General features: G+C 40.2%; 1 protein-coding gene across 2 annotated transcripts; it reads left to right on the top strand.

Annotated features, from left to right (window-relative positions):
- The first annotated feature begins 1,519 nt into the window (after window positions 1–1,519).
- spty2d1 (SPT2 chromatin protein domain containing 1) lies at window positions 1,520–22,739 on the top strand. Of its 2 annotated transcripts, none has more exons than XM_014123874.2 (6): window positions 1,520–2,083; window positions 2,654–2,768; window positions 2,893–4,503; window positions 10,562–10,718; window positions 11,096–11,173; window positions 21,482–22,739. In XM_014123874.2, the coding sequence occupies exons 1-6, from the start codon at window positions 2,024–2,026 to the stop codon at window positions 21,693–21,695; spliced, it is 2,235 nt and encodes a 744-aa protein (XP_013979349.2). In that variant the 5' UTR covers window positions 1,520–2,023; the 3' UTR covers window positions 21,696–22,739. The 2 variants fall into 2 exon arrangements, with proteins under 2 accessions (XP_013979349.2, XP_013979350.1); XM_014123875.2 differs by having other exon boundaries at window positions 21,258–21,534.
- The last annotated feature ends 80 nt before the right edge of the window (window positions 22,740–22,819 follow it).

Below are 22,819 nucleotides of genomic sequence, written 5' to 3'. Positions count from 1 at the left end.
TCAGAGTTTTGATGTCATCACTATTGTTCTACAATCAAAAAGATTGTAAAAATAAAGAAAAACCCTTTTATTTATTTTGGGATTTTTATTTAACCTTTATTTAACTAGGCAAGTCAGTTAAGAACAAATTCTTATTTACAATGACGGCCTACCAAAAGGCCTCCTGTGGGCTGCAGTAAATATCTCAGATATGGGGGAGTGAGGCCTAACAGGGTTTTATAAATAAGCATCAACCAGTGGGACTTGCGACGGGTATACAGAGATGACCAGTTTACAGAGGAGGATAAAGTGCAGTGATGTGTCCTATAAGGAGCATTGGTGGCAAATCTGATGGCTGAATGGTAAAGAACATCTAGCCGCTTGAGAGCACCCTTACCTGCCAATCTATAAATTACGTCTCCGTAATCTAGCATGGGTAGGATGGTCACCTGAATCAGGGTTAGTTTGGCAGCTGGGGTGAAAAAGGAGGGATTACGATAGAGGAAACCAAATCTAGATTTAACTTTAGTCTGCAGCTTTGAAACGTGCTGAGAGAAGGACAGTGTACCGTCTATCCATACTCCCAAGTACTTGTATGAGGTGACTACCTCAAGCTCTAAACCCTCAGAGGTTGTAATCACACCTGTGGGGAGAGGGGGCATTCTTCTTACCAAAACACATGACCTTTGCTTTGGAGGTGTTCAGAACAAGGTTAAGGGCAGAGAAAGTCTGTTGGACACTAAGAAAGCTTCGTTGTAGAGCGTTTAACACAAAATCCGGGGAGGGGCCAGCTGAGTATAAGACTGTATCATCTGCATATAAATGGATGAGAGCGCTTCTTACTGCCTGAGCTATGTTGTTGATGTAAATTGAGAAGAGTGTGGGGCCAACGATTGAGTCTTGGGGTACTCCTTTCGTGACAGGTAGTTGCTGAGACAGCAGATGTCCTCACTTTATACACTGCACTCTTTGAGAGTGGTAGTTAGCAAACCAGGCCAAGGACCTCTCAGAGACACCAATACTCCTTACTCGGCTCACAATAATGGAATGGTCTACCATAACGAAAGCTTTGGTCAAGTCAATAAAAACAGCAGCACAACATTGCTTAGACTCAAGGGTAAGTCCTGCATTTAAGCTGATTGACCACTCTTTTTAAGGGCAAACTTGGATTAGCTAACACAACGTGCCATTGGAACACAGGAGTGATGGTTGCTGATAATGGGCCTCTGTAGATATTCCATAAAAGAATCTGCCATTTCCAGCTACAATAGTCATTTACGACATTAACAATGTCTACACTGTATTGCTGATCAATTTGATGTTATTTTAATTGACAAAAAATCAGCTTTTCTTTCAAAAACAAGGACATTTCTAAGTGACCCCAACTTTTTGAATGGTAGTATATATAATTATATCTTTATAAATACTTGTAACTATTATTTCTATGCTAAGTAATTTCGCCAAAATTATTAATTTACAAAAATGTACAGGACAGGATTTATACTGAAGCGTCACAAAAATATGCAACCCGGAAGTAATTAGTTATTCTTGCCTGTTTCACATCGGTCTACGCAATTATAGTAATCTTTGCTACAATAGCAGCACGAAAATAGACACTTGTTGTTTTTTCTCGTTTTATCTTTTCGTTTTACTTTATTTTCCCCTCGCCGTAATCAGTTGTTATCAATTTACTTTAGTGTTTGTAGTTCACATTTGAAATTGATTAGAACCACGTAATCCCAGTGAGGGTTTACGTGGCTAGCTAGGCTAACAAGTGAGGCTAGCTAAATTAGAAACGCCAGCTGCCTTGTTTAGCAGGTTGAGATAGGTACTTAGTTTTGCTCAATTCAAATTAGCAAGCGAGTCAACTACATTTTGAACCGTTATATTTTATGAAGACATGTAACGCGTGGTTATGGTTGACGTTTCTGGAAACAGCTAGCTAGTAGCTAGGTAGCCTGTCATACTTTTTCATCCTGGCAGGGAATATTGAGCTGTCCAACCAACCTTAGCTAACCATTCACCACCTGGCAAAAAAATCACCATGGACTTCGAAAATGTCTTGTCAATCGCTTCCCAAAACCAGGGCCTCAGTAGCGTACCGGTGAGAATAAAGCTTTTGTTAACATTAATGCATATTTGTAAATAATATAACATGGTTACAACCAGTAAATTAGCTAACTAGTCTGCTCAGTGTCTCCATAGCGTTTACCAACTCTGCTAAGTGACATCCACGTTGGCTGTCATTCGTCGAGCTTGCTGGCCAGAATAGGTGCTAGCTAGCCATTCGTTTGGAATGCTTTCTAGCTAGTTAACCATGTTGGTAGTGCCTAGTGGTGGACCTGAGGCCCGGTCTTATAACTTCGGACTTAGCCTTATGACATAAGTTATGTTACCTATACACAAATCTTTTAACACTTGGTGGAATGTATTCACATAGGTATCTAGTGACATATTTATGGACATGATAGCAGCTATTGTAGCCTTGTTTCAGAATATCATGTTTTTCCATGTATAGGCTGTGATAAACAAGAAATAAATCATTATTGCTTGCCTTGTGTATCCCAACAATTTTTTTTTTGTGAGTAATTTCCCAAACGACTAGTAGGTTACACAACTAACCATCCCATCTTAATCTATATTTATCATATTTTCATTTCACATTTCTTTGCAGAAGCGGTACAGTTTACAAACTGGACCACCCAAAAAGGACCCTAAAGTGAAAGGTGTCAACTCAGCAGCTGTGCAGGCTTTCCTAAAGAAACAAGAGATGGAGAGTAAGAAGAAAGGTTTGTTTTTAAATCAATATATCTGTATTTAGTAAAGTAGTGTGAAATTATGTTGCTTGTTAATACCGATGCATATAATATGCTAATGTTGGGTTAATTGAAATGTGTTGTAATGTTTCCACAGAGGCCATGAGTATGAAAAAGAAAGAGGGGCTTCTCGCCAAAAGGGTGGAGCTAAAGTCTGACCGCAAGGCTCGAGCGATGGCATCTCGAACCAAGGATAACTTCAGGGGCTACAACGGCATCCCTGTGGTGGAGGAACCCAAGAAGAGGAGATCAAAGGGGGAGAGGGGCGAAGAGCAGCAGAGGAGTGACACTTACGACGAAGATGATGAGGACACGTACGAATATGAGCAGACTGACTCTGAGCCCGAGCCAGAACCGGACCCGGAACCCCAGATACCCAGACAGGCTGCTCCGAACTCCAAGCCCTCAAAGAGACCCAGCGGACCATCTAAACCCGCCCCTCTACCCATGAACTTTGCCGAGCTGCTCAAACTGGCCCAGAAGAAGCAGTTTGAGCCAGTGGAGGTGAAAGCCAAGCCAAGCAAGAAGGGCGAGCCGGAGAGGCTGCGGACGGCCGATGAGATACGTGAGCTGGACCTGGAACGCAAGGCTAAGCGGCTTGATAAAGGTAGCAGAGACTCCAGACCCCAGGAGAGAGAACGAGATAGAGATGGGGACAGAGATAGGAACAGAGATGGAAGAGACAAATCCCAGGCCAGCTCAAGCTCCTCAAGGAAAAGCACTTCTGACAGAGATGTAAGGAACGGGAAGCAGCCACACAAGAGCTTGTCGGAGAGGCCTGTCCCCAGTGGGTCGGGGAGGAAGCCAAAGGTCCCGCTGCCATCTTGCTCGTCGAGCGAAAGAAGCCACCACGGTTCTGCCAAGCCGTCTCGAGACAGAGACCGAGATAGAGAAAGGCCCAAAGCAAAACCTTCTCAGAGCTCCTCTTCCAGCTTGTCAGGTGCCTTGAGCAGAAAAGCCCCCACCAAAGGAGCCTCCTCTCAGGTCTCAGCCAAACCCGCCACACCCAGGCCCACTTCAGCAGGCCACAAACCCACTGCCACAAGTGACCTTAACACCCCCAGGAAGGGAAACCCCTCACTAACTCCAGGGCGACCCGGCAGCTCCGGGATGAAACCCAGCACAGCTCTGAGTTCCATCCAGGCTAGACCACAGGGTTTGGGCCAAAACAGACCACAGCAAGGGGGCTCTTTGGGGCAGGCTCGAGCCAGCCAAGGCAGCTCAGTGAGGGGAGGACCCACCGGAGGACCCTCCAGGCCCGGAAAGGGAGAACCGGCGCGACCTGGTGGTAGCTCCACGGCAAGACCAGCGAGTAATGAACAGATGAGACCCACTGCAGTCGGTCCTCCCAGGCCAGGGGGGCCACCTCAGGCCAGGCCGGGTGGAGGTAGTGTCCAAGGTCGCCCTGGTGATGGAGGGGTCAGACCTCCAGGGAACGCACCCAGTCGGCCTGGGGGTGGGGGGCCCGTGCCCAGGCGGCCAGCCAGCAGTATGGGCTCCGGGCCTGGGAGACCCAAGTGCACTTTGGTGGCCGAGACCATCTCATCCAAGACCTTTGGTGGAGGCAGGGGAGCGCCACCGAGTAGGCCAGGCATGCCACCGAGTAGGCCAGGCATGCCACCGAGTAGGCCAGGCATGCCACCGAGTAGGCCAGGCATGCCACCGAGTAGGCCAGGCATGCAGCCCAGCTCAATGATGAGACCTCAAGGTAAGGACCAGAAGGAGAAAATATTAGACTTGACATCAAGCTAATCTAAAATATTTATTGTGAAGGTTTCAGCTCCGTTGGCGCAAGATCGTAAAGGATGTCACTCCATGACAATACAGAATAAACAAGTACTAATATAAAACACATTTGGGGGATAAAAACACGATAATAAAGCTAGGGTTTTGGCGTGCAGTGCTGTGTGGAAGACATGAGCACTGCAAATCTGGGGAACAATGAATAGAGCCAAAAACAGGCAAATCCTTGACTAGAACCTGCTTCAGAGTGCAAACAAACATAGGTGCTTCTACAAAGTATTGACTCAAGGGTGTGAATAATGTAAATGAGATTTCTGTATTTCATTTTCAATACATTTGCTAAAATTTCTAAACATGTTTTCACTTTGTCATTATGGGACATTGTGTGCAGATGGGCGAGAAAATATATTTAAACCAATTTTAATTCAGGCAGTATCACAACAAAATGTGGAATAAGTCAAGGGGTATGAATACTTTCAGAAGGCACTGTATAGAAATATACTTCACTTGGGGCTGGTTTCCTGAACAGATCAAGTCTTGGACTAAAAGGCACTTTCAATTGAGAATCTTCATTGAGTATGCTTTTTAGTCCAGGACTAGGCTTAATCTGTGTCTGGGAAACCAGCCCATAGGATGAGAAATACTTCAAGAATGACGTGCAACATACGGTTCTATATGTAGTCAATTACAATGATCATCTAGAATGGTCAGTAGAGCTTGGATGATAAACTGAAAATGATCAACACCGACAAAACCGACCATTTATCGAGGCCATTTTACTTAAGTCAATTAAAAGAAGTAGCCTTTACAAGAAGAATGTGAGGTTTTAGAAGGAAAGAGGACTACGTCTTCTAACACAGGCTGTTGCTAACAGGACAAAAAATATGGGCTATTGCTAACAGGACAATTTATAACATTTTAAATAGTAGGAGTAGTTTTAATGGTAATTTAAACTCTATGGTAATTTTCTATGTAAGATTGTGGGACTTAATTTGAAAAAGTTTTACTTAAGCGAAGCAGTTAAATATAGTCAAAGGTACATTTAGTAAAGTAATTGGTCTGATTACTGTAATTTCCGGACTATAAGCCGCAACTTTTTTCCCACGCTTTGAACCTCGCGGCTTAAACAATGACGCGGCTAATATATGGATTTTTTCCGCTTTCAATTTTTTTTTTTTCAAAAAAACACATTCTGTGACGTGCTCAGTTTTTTGGCGGCATGAAGCTTTCATTAGACCAATGAAATTGCCGAACGGGTTAAGGTCAAACAACTTTCTTGTTTACTGTTTAGATTAAATCGAGCGCTCTCAAACTTCCCATCATTCTGATTACGGTAGTCATTTTGTCACCCTCATCATGGCAAAGACACGGAGAAATGCATTTGATGCAGCTTTCAAGTTGAAGGCGATTGATCTGGCTGTTGGAAAAGGAAATAGAGCTGCTGCATGGGAGCTTGGTCTTAATAAGTCGATGATAAGACGGAAACAGCAGCGTGAGGAATGGACTCAGGGCAAAAAGACAACTAAAGCTTACTGCAAATGTTTTATTTTTTGTTACAAGCCGTGTTTCGTTAAAGCCTGTGTAAAGTTCATTTGTTTCAATGTACCGGTAGGCACTTGCGGCTTATAGACGTGCGGTAGAGGTCGACCGATTATGATTTTTTTCAACGCCGATACCGATTTATTGGAGGACCAAAAAGGCCGATACTGATTAATCGGCCGATTATTATGATTTTTTTTTATGTGTATATCTCACACACACACACACAGCTCTGAAGTGACAACAATACTGAAGAGTCTGCTTAGGAGACAAATACTCTCAACTGTTTGAATAATAAAATAGAGTTTAAGTTACCTGTGATGAATGCTGAAAACAAAACTGTAATTTCTATATGCAGGAAATCCTATTTTAATAATGGGCATGGTAAGAATTGACTACCAAAGTGCGAGTCATAATTCCCATGACACCTAGCAAAATCTGAAAAGCGGTTCCTTCATTTATTCCATAGGATATTTTTAGATTAACTTAAAATAAGGTCTGTGTTTGGTTTAGGCTTACACCACCTTGCCAATTGTATAACTGTGTAGATATCCATAGGATATAACTCTGATCAATTTAAGCGAAGATCTTTTTTTTTTGTAGAGTGGATTTATGAAAATATGTTGACAAACGTTACCTAGTGAGATTTACACGGGTATCAAAACGCCAAGGCGGTTTAAGCACAAAACACAGACCTTATTTGAAGTAGATCAAGACATTCTCTATGGAAGACATGAACGGTAAAATAACGAAGGAACCCCTTTCAAGTTCAGCCGCAAGTTATTACAGGAATTATGACGCGTCGACTATTTCTCTCTAAACCATATACCTTTGACTATTACGAGCCTGCTGCTGCCTACCACCGCTCAGTCAGACTGCTATATCAAATCATAGACTTAACTCTAATATAATAAACCTTACTTTCCGGATTTGACCATATTAATGACCTATCATCTCGAAAACATTATTCTTTCAGTGACATATGGAACAGTTCCGTATTTTATCTAACGGGTGGCATCCATAAGTCTAAATATTCCTGTTACATCGCACAACCTACAATGTTATTTCATAGTTCCGTAAAATTCTGGCAAATTAGTTCGCAACGAGCCAGATTCTGTATAACCTGATTCTGCGTCCAACGAACGCAAGAGAACTGACACAATTTCACCTGGTTAATATTGCCTGCTAACCTGGATTTCTTTTAGCTAAATATGCAGGTTTAAAAATATATACTTCTGTGTATTGATTTTAAGAAAGATGTTTATGGTTAGGTACAGTCGTGCAACGATTGTGCTTTTTTTCGCAAATGCGCTTTTGTTAAGTCATCCCCGTTTGGTGAAGTCTGCTGTCTTTGTTAGGAAGAAATAGTCTTCACAGTTCGCAACAAGCCAGGCGGCCCAAACTGCTGCATATACCCTGACTCTGTTTGCAAGAGAAGTGACACATTTTCCCTAGTTAAAAGAAATTAATGTTAGCAGGCAATATTAACTAAATATGCAGGTTTAAAAATATATACTTGTGTATTGATTTTAAGAAAGACATTGATGTTTATGGTTAGGTACACGTCGGAGCAAAGACGGTCCTTTTTCGCGAATGCGCACCACATCGATTATATGCAAAGCAGGACAGGCTAGATAAACTAGTAAATCATCAACCATGTGTAGTTAATTAGTGTTTATGATTGATTGATTGTTTTTTTATAAGATAAGTTTAATGCTAGCTAGCAACTTACCTTGGCAACGTAAAGCAGGTGGTTAGAGCGTTGGGCTAGTTAACGTAAGGTTGCATCCCCAAGCTGACAAGGTAAAAATCTGTCGTTCTGCCCCTGAACAAGGCAGTTAACCCACCGTTCCTAGGCTGTCATTGAAAATAAGAATGTGTTCTTTAACTGACTTGCCTAGTTAAATAAAGGTTTAAAAAAAAAAATAAACATTCACATTTTCCCCCCCAAAAATCGGCAAATCGGTGGCCAAAAATACCGATTGTTATGAAAACTTGAAATCGGCCCTAATTAATCGGCCATTCCGATTAATCGGTCGACCTCTAATGTGCGGCTTATTTATGTTCAAAATAATATATATTTTTTTAATTTAGTGGGTGCGGCTTATATTCAGGTGCGCTCAATAGTCCGGAAATTACAGTACTTTGATAGACTACTATATCAACCTTATTACTTTGATGGGCAGTTAGATCACACATTTCATCAGAAATAACCACTGACTATTACACTTTTATACACTCTCCTACTAGAATACCACAGTATATGAAAACTAATAATTGAGTACAGAAGTGAAGTTGTAAATGAATTAAAAAAAATATATTTTATCACAATGGTTTGAACAATAGGATGTTCTTGAAGTCCTCTCTGATCCTCCTTCAGCCCAGTGGGAAGAGGGACCCACTGGCAGGAGAGGGGGCACCCCTTCCCTCGGAGCACCTCTGCCCCCAGGGGGATACAAGTCGAGTTGAATTTGAATCAACTTTAAGTTATAAACAAAGAAAATTGAAAGAATTTGCAGGAAATGTTCATGACATGATTTTTGTCTGATTTATGTAGTTGGACAGGGATTATTCTTTGGACCTGTTAGGAAAGAAAAGTGTGTGTGTGTGTCAGACCCTATGTTCAAATACTATAATTGTGTGTGAGGGTACACGTAGTGGTATTCCATAAGAAGTAAGAAAAGTGGAGATAACTCAAATGTGACTATTCTCACACATTGGAATACAATAGACAAACAATGCCTCAAACATTCATATCCTTATGGGAATGTGATTTTTGGATACTCGCCTTTAACCAATAGATTTGTGGACAAAATGGAGCTGCAAATGAGACAAATGTACTTTTTTCCTCATGCACAAAACACATATTTTAGCTACAGCTGGTTAATTAGCCTAAATGGTATTATTTAGCCATCATTAGCCCAACCCTTTTGTCCTATAATCAACAACTACTTTAGATTTAGTGTTCATCAGTATCTTTTAGTATCTGTAATGATATATATATATATATATATAAGCTAACTTGGTAAACAATGTCTATGATAGCTAGCTAGCTAACTTGCTCATAAACATTTTTCTACATGCGCAACACACACATATCAATATTATGGTCCCTAAACATGTCCACAGAACGTTTATCAAGGAAGTCACATGACTGTTTGTGGCTCAAAAGCAAACCACCCTCTGCTGGACAGATGTCCCTAACACATTTATACATTTTCTGTGGGGTGCCTATGAAAATGTGGTAATTTGTGTGAACCACAGGAACTGATTTGTCATTGAAATAAAATAATTGTACAAAAAGGCTCTTCCTGACTTACTCTGGTCAAACCGGAAGTTGTTTAAAAAAGCTGAGAGGAAAAGTTCTTGATATTATTACTAAAACGGCTGTATCGTTTGATTGGCCGAAGATATATATATATGTTCAGATCTGAGTGGCAGAGAAGTAGAGGAAGATTTCATGTTAAGTCTAAGTTGTTGGGAAAATGGTCAAAACGACAGCAGGCTGCTTTGTAGTTTACATTTAATTGAGAAGTTTTTTGGGAAAGCCTTTCCATCTTTACCAGTGAAAGGTTATCAGCATCATCACTAAAGACGACACAAAGTGCAGACATGTGGGCACCGCACACACAGACGGTCATTCCTGTGCCATTTCAGAAGGTTGCAGGAAAATATGATACATGATCACTGATACATTTTGTTCATGTCTTATGATTAACATGGGCAAATTAATTAATTTTGTAAATAAAATATATTTAGGGGGGTTACTAAGCTATATGAAATTGTTATAAAATGGTCATGCCAAGGATTATTTAGCTATTTGATTTTGAATTTTAACAGCACTTAAGGTATAATGAAAATGTGTGTGTGTATATATATATATATATATATATATTTTTTTTTTTTTTAAGAAACATTGAATTTTACGTTACTGCTATTAGCCCATAGAAATGCATTGAATAACAGATTCACTACATGGAACAACAGTCTCCCAAAAAGCTTTATAGTTTAAAAAGTATAAAATATATCAACGTTGTATGATAGCACACTATTCCAGACTGGTCTACACGTTTGGAAGTTTGAATGCCTTTTCTAGCTTAAACCGCATAAGAAGAGTAGTTATTCTTTGGAACGCTATGTCAGAAGTATGAAAGATTTAGAGTGGGGCTTATACATTTTTAAAATGTATCGTTAAATGTATCAGTATGATAATTCGGTAAATGGATTTTGATATGGATTTTTGTCCATATAGCCCAGCTCTAAGGGTCAGCCTCCCTTCCCCATCCTAGACCTCTCTTACACAGGCACATTTTCCAGGGTGTGTTCACTAGGAAGCAAACGGAAGTAAGCGGACCGAAACGGGAGGGACTATCTGGATTTGTCCAATAAACACTTGTTTTTGTTTTCCGTTGCAAAAGGTGTTGCTATTGTGCAAAACGTTTTAACACTGTGTGCACTAATGAGTACACCCCTGTTTTCCCCAGGCACGATTCGTTCGCCAATCACCTCGGCCTACAAGAGGAAGTACGAGGACGAGGAGGAGTATGACTCTGAGATGGAGGACTTCATCGACGATGAAGGGGAGGACCAAGAGACAATCTCCAAACACATCAAGGAAATCTTTGGCTACGACCGGACCAAGTAAGGGTCTCACACAGTCTGGTTGTACTAACCTTGTGGGGACACAATTTATTCCCATTAAAAATCCTATTTTCCAGAATCCTAACCTTAACCCCAAAACCTAACCTTTAACACTAATTATAACCCTAAACCCCCTAGAAGCGCACACACCCACACACACCGTCAAGGTCTTCTCCAAATAACCCTAGAAGTGTGATGGCTGTTTTTGAGGTTGTCTATAGTTATGTCCTCTTCTTGTTTGAAATTCCCAGTTAACTGCATTTCACTAGTGTTTAAGCTTTTTGAAGTCACACAAAAGCACTTGGTGTAGCTTGTGGTTTGTTCCATTCCACTTCAAGGTCCTGACTAATGTGTTTTGTGTGCTTTTTCTGCCCTAGATACAAAGAGGAGAGTGACTATGCATTAAAGTTCATGGAGAGCAGTTGGAAAGACCAGCAAAAAGAGGAGGCTAGGAGGTAAGCCATTGGTGAGGGGAGATGAGACCACTGGTGTGTTCTAGGACTGGTCCAAAAACAACCCCTAGTCCCTACCCCTTTGGTGTACCCATCAACCTATTGTTTAAATTGATTATGCCCTTTCAAGTCTGCTAATATCCCAGGAGAAGGGGCTATGGGTTTGGATCCAGCACTAGAATGTTGTTCTCTTTATGACAATTGACAAACCCACAGGGTGTTAAATTGTGTCCACCTTACTTGAGTATATATTACACACAGTTTCGTCAGCCGGTGATTGTCAAATAACTGTCGGTATCGCGTTAATTGACCGTTAATTAACATAAACACATTTAGCATCTCCTGGCTTCCACACATAGCCTACAAGCCATTTTAAAATGTTGAATAAATCCATGTAATATAGCCTACACCTTCACAATAAATCCATTATTTTAGACCGGTCTAAAGAAGCATGATATGAAGAAAATGTATTCTATTTCAGAAGAACAGAATAGCATAGTTGTCCTTATGTTAGGTCCTGATCTGGCTATGCCATATGGCTGTGGACTACACTAGTTCCTTTAGCAGACAAGATTAGCTTAGAATTCAGTGGCATTATTTTATATTGTTCTGTAGTATTAAGAATACAATTGAACAAAGCTGAATAAAATAAGAGAGGATATTTTCTCCAAACGATTTGAGGGAGTGTGCACATGCAGCTATTCTGTGTTGAGTGCCGGTTAACAAAGAAATAGGTACTCCTATATGCTTAATTTAGAGTTATTAATGTAACTTTAGTTATTCTACAAACGTTGGGCTATATGTTTTGATTTTTCATACATTGTAATGCTGCATGATACGACTCTAATGATGATTTGAAAAAAGTCGCTTGAAAGACATGAGCTTTGCTTTGTTTTTTGCGCAGGCTGTACACACTCCAATAGTCTCTCATTCACGTGGTAGTAGGCTATAAGTGCGAATGTTCCATTAGCGGAAAACACCATTATCAAAAGTGACCTCATGTAATGCTTTTATTATAAAGGTGCATTTTTATTGTGAAAATGATCTTCCCCAAATTTGAAACTCACGCACTGCTTATATATGCCAGTTAGGCTCTAAACCCCTTGTAAAGCGGATTAATGTGATTCATTTTAAGATATTATTTGGCCACTTTAGTTGTGATGTAAACCTTATTAAAACATATAGGCCTATGGGCTAGGCTACGTGAGGTGTGCGACTATGAACAAGTCGCAAAAAAAAACGTTTTCTTATGCTGGGTATCATTCACAAGTGATAATATAAAATTGATAGGCTAGTATTGTCACCCATTAGACTATTCTTGATTGAATCTGGTCCTTACATATACTAAATAATATGTGACATTTAAAATGATTTAAAATGGACCATTATTATGCACCTGTATCGAAACAGGGGCAGCGGGAAATAATACGTGTCACCTATGCAGGGATCCTGAATGGCGCAGTGGTCAAAGGCACTGCATTGCAGTACTAGAGGTGGCACTACAGACCCGGGTTCGATCCCAGGCTGTATCGCAACCGGCCGTGATCAGGAGTACCATAGGGCGGTGCACAATTGGCCCAGAGTCATCCGGGTTAGGGGATGGTTTGGCCGGGGGAGGTCGTCATTGTAAATAAGAATTTGTTCTTAACTGACTTGCCTAGTTATATAAAAATAAATTAAAAATGCACTTAGATAGCGAATGGAGGACGCTTTTCCCTGTGGTTTATTTTCATGCCAGCCAGGTAGGCTATACTCCTGTTGTAAATGTAAGCAATGTGCTTAATATAAGGAAAGTTGAGAAATAAATATACTAGGCCTCTTTATTAGTGGCCATCACGCTGTTATAGAAATGTTGCGCAACATGAGCTCATGAAGTGTTTGATTAGATTTTTCGAATGCATTTGCATTGATGTCAGAGTGATTAGAGGGACAATATAATGGTGAGTACCAGGCAGTTAGCAAGTTTGGTAGGTTACTAATGACCAGCAGCAGCATCAGCGCTTGGAGAAGAATAATTACCAAGACTAAACAGTCACATGGAATTTGACTGCCTTCATGACTCGTGACCGCTGGTGTGGTGGTAATGTGGTCACTACAACAGCCGATTCCCATCCTCTAGATGCTGCTGTTATGCTCCTGAAGTTGCCGGTAATAGGCTACATCAATTTCCAATTTATATGACCATTTCTACTGATCTACGTGCCCATTATTTTCATATAGAATACGCCAGTATGAGTCATAATGCCCATAAAACCTAGCGGTCAAACAAGGAAATGGTTCCAATCGTTTTTCCACCATTCATTTTTCCCATAGGGGATTATAGAAACACTTAAAATAAGTGCTGTGTTTCGTGTAGGCTTACCCCGGCGTGACGTTTTCATAGCTGTGTAAATCTCTCAAGGACAAGGTGACTTTTATCAATATATTCGCCCCCCCCCATTTAAAAAATATATATATGCTAATTACATACTGGCGTATTCTATATGTCATTTACAAAATAGCCTCCAATACCCTACTCAATAAATTGGATGCAGTCTATCACAGTGCCATCCGTTTTGCCACCAAAGCCCCATATACTACCCACCACTGCGACCTGTACGCTCTCGTTGGCTGGCCCTCGCTTCATACTCGTCGCCAAACCCACTGGCTCCAGGTCATCTACGAGACCCTGCTAGGTAAAGGCCCCCCTTATCTCAGCTCGCTGGTCACCATAGCAGCACCCACCCATAGCACGCGCTCCAGCAGGTATATCTCTCTGGTCACCCCCAAAGCCAATTCCTCCTTCGGCCGTGCCTCCTTACAGTTCTCTGCTGCCAATGACTGGAACGAACTACAAAATTCTCTGAAACTGGAAACTGGAAACACATCTCCCTCTCTAGCTTTAAGCACCAGCTGTCAGAGCACCTCACAGATTACTGCACCTGTACATAGCCCATCTATAATTTAGCCCAAACAACTACCTCTTCCCCTACTGTATTTATTTATTTTGCTCCTTTGCACCCCAGTATTTCTACTTTGCACATTCATCCACTGCAAATCTACCATTCCAGTGTTTTACTTGCTATATTGTATTTACTCCGCCACCATGGCCTATTTATTGCCTTTACCTCCCTTATCTCTCCTCATTTGCTCACATTGTATATAGACTTATTTTTCGACTGTATTATTGACTGTTTGTTTTACTCCATGTGTAACTCTGTGTTGTTGTATGTGTCGAACTGCTTTGCTTTATCTTGGCCAGGTCGCAGTTGTAAATGAGAACTTGTTCTCAACTTGCCTACCTGGTTAAATAAAGGTGAAATAAATAAAAAATATATATAAATAAAGTCGAGTATATTGATAAGTCACCTTGTCTGAGAAAGATTTACATGGTTATCAAAACGTCACGCCATTGTGGAAAAAACGATTGGAACTATTTCCTTGTTTGACTACTAGGTTTTATGGGTATTATGGCACCGCCACTATGGGGCTCTATGCACATTTTCATGGAACTGTTTCATTTCAATTATAATAACGTTTTTGCCATGTGGTTAATCTAAAATCTATCTAAATGAAAATCATACAAATCTAAAAGTTGCGATAACATCTTCAAAATGTGTACACAACCAATACAATTTTATTTAGATTTTAATGCAAGAGCGCCCGCCTCTGCACAATGGATACATTGTATAATACACCGTGAGCCATGAGAAGCTAAAGAACCTGGCGCAGAACACAGAGATATAGTGTATTCAGACCCCTTGACTTATTCCACATTTTGTTACGTTACAGCCTTATTCTAAAATATATATTTTTTAATTCCCCTCATCAATCTACACACAATACCCCATAATGAGAAAGCAAAACAGGTTTTTAGACATTTTTGCAAATGTATTAAAAATTTAAAACAGTAATATCACATTTACACAAGTATTCAGACCCTTTACTCAGTACTTTATTGAAGCACCATTGGCAGCGATCACAGCCTCAAGTCTTCTTGGGTATGATGCTACAAGCTCAGCACACCTGTATTTGGAGTGTTTTTCTCATTGTTCTCTGCATATCCTCTCAAGCTCTGTCAGGTTGGAGGGGATCGTCTCTGCACAGTTATTTTCAGGTCTCTCCAGAGATGTTCGATCAGGTTCAAGTCCAGGCTCTGGCTGAGCCACTTAAGGACATTCAGAGACTTGTCCCGAAGCCACTCTGTTGTCTTGGCTGTGTGCTTAGGGTCATTGTCTTGTTGGAAGGTGCACCTTCACCTCAGTCTAAGGTTCTGAGTGCTCTGGAACAAGTTTTCATCAAGAATTTCTCTGTACTTTGCCCTGTTTATCTTTCCCTCAACCCTGACTAGTCTCCCAGTCCCTGCCGCTGAAAAACATCCCCACATCATGATGCTGCCTCCACCATGCTTCACCGTAGGGATGGTGCCAGGTTTCCTCTAGACGTGACACATGGTATTCAGGCCAAAGAGTTCAATCTTGGTTTCATCAGGCCAGAGAATTTTGTTTTCGGTGCCTTTTGGAAAACTCCAAGTGGCCTGTCGTGCCTTTTACTGAGGAGTGGCTTTCGTCTGGCCACTACCATAAAGGCCTGATTGGTGTAGTGCTGCTGAGATGGCTGTCTTTCTGGAATGTTCTCTGATCTCCACAGAGAAACTTTGGAGCTTTTTCAGAGTGACCATCAGGTTCTTGGTCACCTCCCTTACCAAGGCCCTTCTCCCCCGATTGCTCAGTTTGCCCGGGCGGCCAGCTCTAGCAAGAGTCTTGGTGGTTCCAAACTTCTATTTAAGAATGATGGAGGCCACTGTGTTCATGGGGACCTTCAATGCTGCAGAAATGTTTTTGTACCCTTCCCCAGATTTGTGCCTCGACACAATCCTGTCTCAGAGCTCTACGGACAATTCCTTCGAACTCATGGCTTGGTTTTTGCTCTGACATGCACTGTCAACTGTGGGACCTTATATAGACAGGTGTGTTCCTTTCAGAATCATGACCAATCAATTGAACTTACCACAGGTGGACTCCAAGTTGTATCTCAAAAATGATCAATGGAAACAGGATGCACCTGAGCTGAATTTCGAGTCTAATAGCAAAAGGTCTGAATACTTTGGTAAATAAAATTATTTATTTTTTAATACATTTTCAAAAATGTCAAACCTGTTTTCACTTTGTCATTATGAGGTATTGTGTGTAGATTGCATTTTTATTTATTTTTTAATTTAATCAATTTTAATATAATGCTGTAACTTAACAAACATGTGGGATAAGTCAAGGGGTCTGAATACTTTCCGACAGCACTGTATGTTGAGACAAGTTGAAATCAAATTTGCTCATGCCTTTCAATAACTTTTTTCAAATCATCATTAGTTGCATCCTGCAGCCTTACAATGTATTACAAATCAAAAGAGTTGTTCTACAAACTTTGGGCTAAAGTACATTAACTCTAAATGAATCATATAGGAGTACCTATTTCTTTAACCACACAACACAGAATAGCCGCATGTGCGCACTCCTGCAAATTGTGAATAATTCTATTTTATTCAGTTTGTTCAATTGTATTCTTCATACTTTAAAATAATGCCACGGAATTCTAAGCAAATCTTTTCTGCTAAATGAACTAGTCTAGCCCACAGCCATTTGGCATCAGTAAAACTCAGAGTAGGCTATTCTGTTCTTCTGAAATAAACTACATTTTCTTCATATCATGCTTGTTTAGACTGGTCTAAAATATATATATATATATATAAATAAAACAAGTATAGGCTATATTATATAGATACATCTACATTTTAAAAAGTCTAATAAATCCAAGTTCTGCATTAGGGGCTTGTAGGCTATGCAACGGAAGCCAGGAGATGCTAAATGTGTTTAATTTAGTCATTTACCTTGAGACTGACAGTTATTTGCTTGACAATCACTGACTGACGAAATGAAGTGACCGCCACAGCCCTAATCTAGACAGGTGTGTGTGCCTTCCAAATCATGTCCAATAATTTAATTTACCACAGGTGGACTCCAAGTTGTAGAAACATCTCAAGGATCATCAATGGAAACAGGTTGCACCTGAGCTCAATTTCAAGTCTCATAGGAAAGGGTCTGAATACTTATGTAAATGTAATATTGTTGTTTTTTCTTTTTGATGAATTTTCAAAAACTTTTTTCGCTTTGTTATTGAGGTATTGTGTGTAGATTGAGGATTTTTGGGGTATTTTATACATTTTAGAATAAGGCTGTAACAAAATGTTAATAAGTCAAGGGGTCTGAATAATTTGCGAATATACCGATGTAATTAACTTCTCTTGCTAACTTGGTACAGATGTCCTACAATAAAGCCTGCAAACCCAAACATTACAGGTTGCAAATATCCATAAAAAGAAAATCATAGAAATTATGTTGGTTACTGATGGCAGTTTGTTCATATTTTTTTCAATCGCTTCTCTCCACTCTGCTTGTCTGCAACGAACTTGAAACAGTGTATCAACTATCAACTTGGTCAGGCTGAAGCTCATGTTAGTAGACAGGGCAAACCCGATTTGGTGATTTCTGATATATCATCAAAATAAATAAATCACAGCATGTTTTAGGACTCATTCAGCAGTTAACTGATTTAAGTACAATACCATTGGAAATTATTTTTGAAAGTAACATTTTATATTCCTAAAACTTAAGTTTAAAAGCATGCTGTCATTGCTTCCAAAATATATTTTGATCACTAGCTCTATGCCAAAACACAGCATTAACATGTCCAAATCAATAACCAATATGCAGGAACAGTTTGATATATTGAAAACCTATGCGCAAATGTGCAATTATAATATTACTTGTATTTTTTTAATCAAGCACCTTATAAACTGTCACAAGCACATAAATCCTGGTTGTTTTGACAAGTGGCAATGAATCACTCATATTGATTAAATCTGGTTGTACACAACTAAAAAGACATGAAATGGGAGATATGTTTTACCTCACTGGTTAGAGGAGAACCTGCAGAAGACCGTCAGCTACATTTCATAGTATTGTATTTTGATACGGGGGTCGCCGAAAGAGAAACACAACACTGTTTTGTCAATTACTCATATCCTGTTGAAATCAATAGAGCGAGAGGGGGAAAATCCGTTTGCATGTCCTGTTAAAACTGGCACAGCTCGAAAACGACACAGAATCTGGGAATAATTTATATATCACTCGTAGAGGACAACTTGTAGATGACAGCCAGCTACATTTTGAAGTGTTGCATTTTGATTGAAGTGGATCACCAACGCAGTAAGTTTAACAATACTTTTTTGTTAATCACTCATATCATTACATATTGAAATCAATAGAACTGGGACAAAACGTTTGGGTTGAATGCACTGTTTAAACATACATTATACGAAGGTCACGCGGAAACTTGGAATAACCTATACATGGTTGATTAAATGAGAATTTGTAGTACGCTTCAATCTATATTTTGGAATGGCGGATGTTGATTTCGGAAGCTGCCATCACAGAAAGGGTTACAAACCACAACTAATCACAACCCACCATAGGATATCAACAGTGACAACGATTGGCTGCTATTTAAGTGATAGTTGACGGTCAAATCTGTGTATTGGTGTGTGGCCAGAGACTTTAACAGAGAGACCGCCCCGAATTATTCGTGCCATTTGAGAAAATAAATTATAGCTGCGTTCTAACATGCTGACCAAACCGGACACGCGCGCCAACGCCTGCACGTTGATTTTGTTCACCCACACCAGAAGCAATCAGGACATGCAGGTTGAAATATCAAAACAAACTCTGAACCAATTATATTAATTTGGGGACAGGTCAAAAAGCATTAAACATTTTATGGCAATTTAGCTAGCTAGCTTGCTGCTGTTAGCAAATTTTTCCTTGTATATAAACATTGGGTTGTTATTTTACCTGAAATGCACAAGGTCCTCTACTCCAACAATTAATCCACAGATAAAACGGTAAACCGAATTTGTTTCTCGTCATCTCTCCTCCTTCCTTAAGGCTTTTTCTTCTTTGGACTTTATATGATGGTTGGCAATCAACTTTACAGTGCATTACTACAACTGACTGGAGTGTGGATGTCAGTTCATCTTACAATCACCCACGTGGGTATATGCTCCTAAAAACCAATGAGATGGCACATGCTCCTAAAAACCAATGAGGAGATTTGAGAGGCAGGACTTGCAGAGCGTTGAGCGTCACAAATAGAACCAACTTCTATTTTGGCACCTGGCCTCGCAGATGCTTGCTGTGGCGCCGCAATTATTGAATAACATGTATGTGTACATTTATTTTGCAATGCTAGTGGTGTGGTCAGCATGTAAGTCCAGCGACCCCCAGCGTGTATGACAAAATCAACAGTAGAAAATAAAAGATATTGATCTGTTTTATGCAATTGATCTTGTCATCATGTTAACTATAAACTTTTATACTAACATCACCAATCTGAGGTAAAAAGGTTGTGTAATTCCAAGGGATGTAACTATTCACCGATACGCATCGGTCCCCAGTTCAAATGTTTAAGATATGAGTATGACCTCAAACTGATCTTAATTTGCAACATTCTATCACTATTCTGGGCCCTCAGAGTTTCCTGCCCCAGTGAGCTCCAGACAGACACAGCCTTATTTGCGCAAGGGATAAGAAGTAATCAGGTATTTTATGACGTGTGTCCACTGGATCGGAACATGTCATTTTCCCTTTCACACCAAGGCTCAGTGGTTAACTCTTTCCAGCTCTCTCCCTTTCGTTTTCAAATACAGTGAGGAACTATTGTCATTCCCAGTAGATGTAAAAACACACTTTGTTTACTTGCTGTTTGAGGTGAAGAAAAAATTACTTTGAGAAGCTCCACAGTTTATAAGTGGTGGTGGGTTAAGACAATCATAAATACTATCAGAAATCCCCAAATGACTTGCCTAATTAAATAAAGGTTAAATAAAAAAAAGTTGACACATTTGCGCACAGGTCAGGTTGCCTAGGCCTACCTCTATGCGTAATCAGGTGCTCACCCTCAACATTGACAGGAGCGGTCCAAACAAAACACAATGAATAAATTAATAAATTGATAAATTGACAACTCGTAAATGGAACCCAATCTTGTTTCTCACAAGTGTAGTATAGGTTGTGAGCTCTGCAAACATGTCCACTCTGACAATCAAAATGGTTAACAACTGTAATAATATATTGAATGCATTAACAGAAATTACCATAACCAAACAAAGAAGTGGTGATTAATGGTAAATGTACTACTGGTAATGGGGAGTTGATAGACACTAACAATCAAAAGGCAAACAATTCACAAAATGAAGTTATGAAACAATGAATTGGCGGGAGAGAGCGCATTCTTGAGAGAGACACGCCCTGTGCATTTTAGCCACACTCCCCTTCTTGTTGCAACATTTAAAATTATACCCAATACAAGTTATCTTCACACATACTGTAGGCCTAAGGAATACTTCACAAATGGTGTCAGGTCCAAAGCAGTAGCCATTAAAGAAAACCAATTTAACTTATTTTCTCATTCTCCATTTTATCAAATTGCTTGGCGTGCCAAGGCGAATCTGGCAGGCGTGCCTTACGTTACACTGCGGAGGCGGCAAACTCCATCGGTATTAGTCCACTGAGACAGGCGGGAATCAGACAGGCTTCTCATGTGCCATAAAATAAAAAATAAACAATTTGCGACTGCTCCATTTAAAAAAATCTGACCATTCAATTAAATTGGGTCAGCCCTATTGTCATTACTGCAGTCGGGGTAGAGGGATCCATAGAGAAATGCCTGCAGGTGGAAGTGTTTGTGTATTGCAGGGCTGGCCAATCCTGGTCCTGGAGGGCTGCATGTGTTTTTAGCCTGATTCAAATAATCCGCTAACCATAGTGTTTCTTTTAGATGTCAATACGTTTTATCAGGTATGTTACAGCTGGGCTGGTTCGAAACCAAAGCCTACACACACTGCAGCCTTCCAGAACCAAGACTTGCCACCCTCAGTCCATTGCTTTTTTGCCAGATCATGGATTCAACTCACTCACTCCTGTGTTCTGCCTCTCTTTGTGTGCGCTGTCTCTGCTCTCCTGTGCTATGCCCCCTGTGCTTCACCCTGTCCTGTTAGCCTGAAAATGGCCGTCTTCGAAGATCAGGAAGAGGAGAGACGAGAGGAGGAGGAACTCAAACAGAATATGGCCAAGCGGAAGAAAACGAATTGAAGCCCTAAAAACAAAATCCCTTGTCCCATCTTTGACGAGAAACAAAGGGAAGCCCACTTAAGCTAGACAGTGGTTGTCTGCATGTGTTAACACATCTTCTCTGTTTTGTTTTTCTCTCCACTTCTCCCAGTTTACGCCTGGGTATCAAGGAGGATGAGGAAGAGTTGCGCTTAGAGGAGGAAGAGATGAAAAAAGAAAATGCCAATGAATGCGAAACGAAAAAAAGTTTGAGGACACTTAAGTTTAACACACAAACACAATGCAGCCATTTCCTGGAGTGTGTGTGTGTGTGTTTGGGGGGGGGGGGAAATTTGCCCCTAGATGTTGCTCCTGAGTCAGTTTAGCATTTTCCCCGCTAGTGGTAAGGATTGGGGGGAGGGGAAGCTGATCCTAAATCTGCACCTAGGGAAAACTTCACCCTGGAGTGGAATGGGGTGGTCAGACCAGTGCAGTGGCCACTTGCTTCTGTTACATTATTTATTTTTCCCGTTGGAAAGGAGTAGGGTTGCACTATCAAGTCTTTCAGTCTTTTCCTAGCTGAGCCGCAGAGAGACAATTTAATATAATACCAATTATGACCTATTTTTGAAACCCATAGAAAATGACAGAGCTATCATGTAACGTGTGATTGCCTTGCCAAGTTGTGAATGGCAATCATGTTGTATTTTTCCCCATACAGAACCAAAACCCATTGGTCCATTTTTTTAAATTTAATCTTCTTTAATGTAAAGGGGCAGTCAGCAGTTGAAACAATAAAGCGGTGTCCCCGCCTCTGTTTCAGTAAATGCTGTGGGATGGGGCTGGAGAAATGTAACCACTCTCAAATTCATATGCTATGGATGCAAGGGCTGACCATCCATGATACCAAAATTATGGTTTTAACCAAGTTTTGATTCTATATAGTGTTTGTTTACATTTACTTTGAACATTGGAGTAAAACAAGCTTATATTTTGTGTTCTGTGTGGATATGACAGTTGAACTAAACTCATGAGGCATTAAGTTATATTCCTCAAGAATCAATGGGTACATATCATTAACTTATAAATCAGAAAATGGATGTAGCAACTGCAGATTGCCCCTTTAATGATGGAGAAAAAGAGACATTGCCAGAGACATTTCATGAAATGTTGCTATTTTCTTGTTAAAAAGATTTGACGTAACTTGTTGGCAGATGGTTTTTATTTGCTTGTGGTGTGCCTTTGCTGTTTCCCCCCCTGTTATATTATTTTAATCCCTAGAACGATATGATCCTATTTGTTAATTTAGCAGCCTGAATCTGCTAATTTAAATAGAAATGTAACTATAATTTCTCATCCTTTTATATAACAAAATAGCATTCATTTCATACTGAAGCAAATAAAATCTCTCAATGTGGTGGAAAACACTATTGAAAGGAATAGTGAATATTGTATGAATGTTTCACCAATTTGACAGTGTTAAAGGCAAAATGAGTGTTGTCCATGACCA

The sequence above is a fragment of the Salmo salar genome, chromosome ssa10 (genome assembly GCF_905237065.1).
Source record: "Salmo salar chromosome ssa10, Ssal_v3.1, whole genome shotgun sequence".
Taxonomy (NCBI): Eukaryota; Metazoa; Chordata; class Actinopteri; order Salmoniformes; family Salmonidae; genus Salmo; species Salmo salar.
Note: the sequence above shows the minus strand (reverse complement) of the source record. Positions and strands in the feature narration are given on the sequence as shown.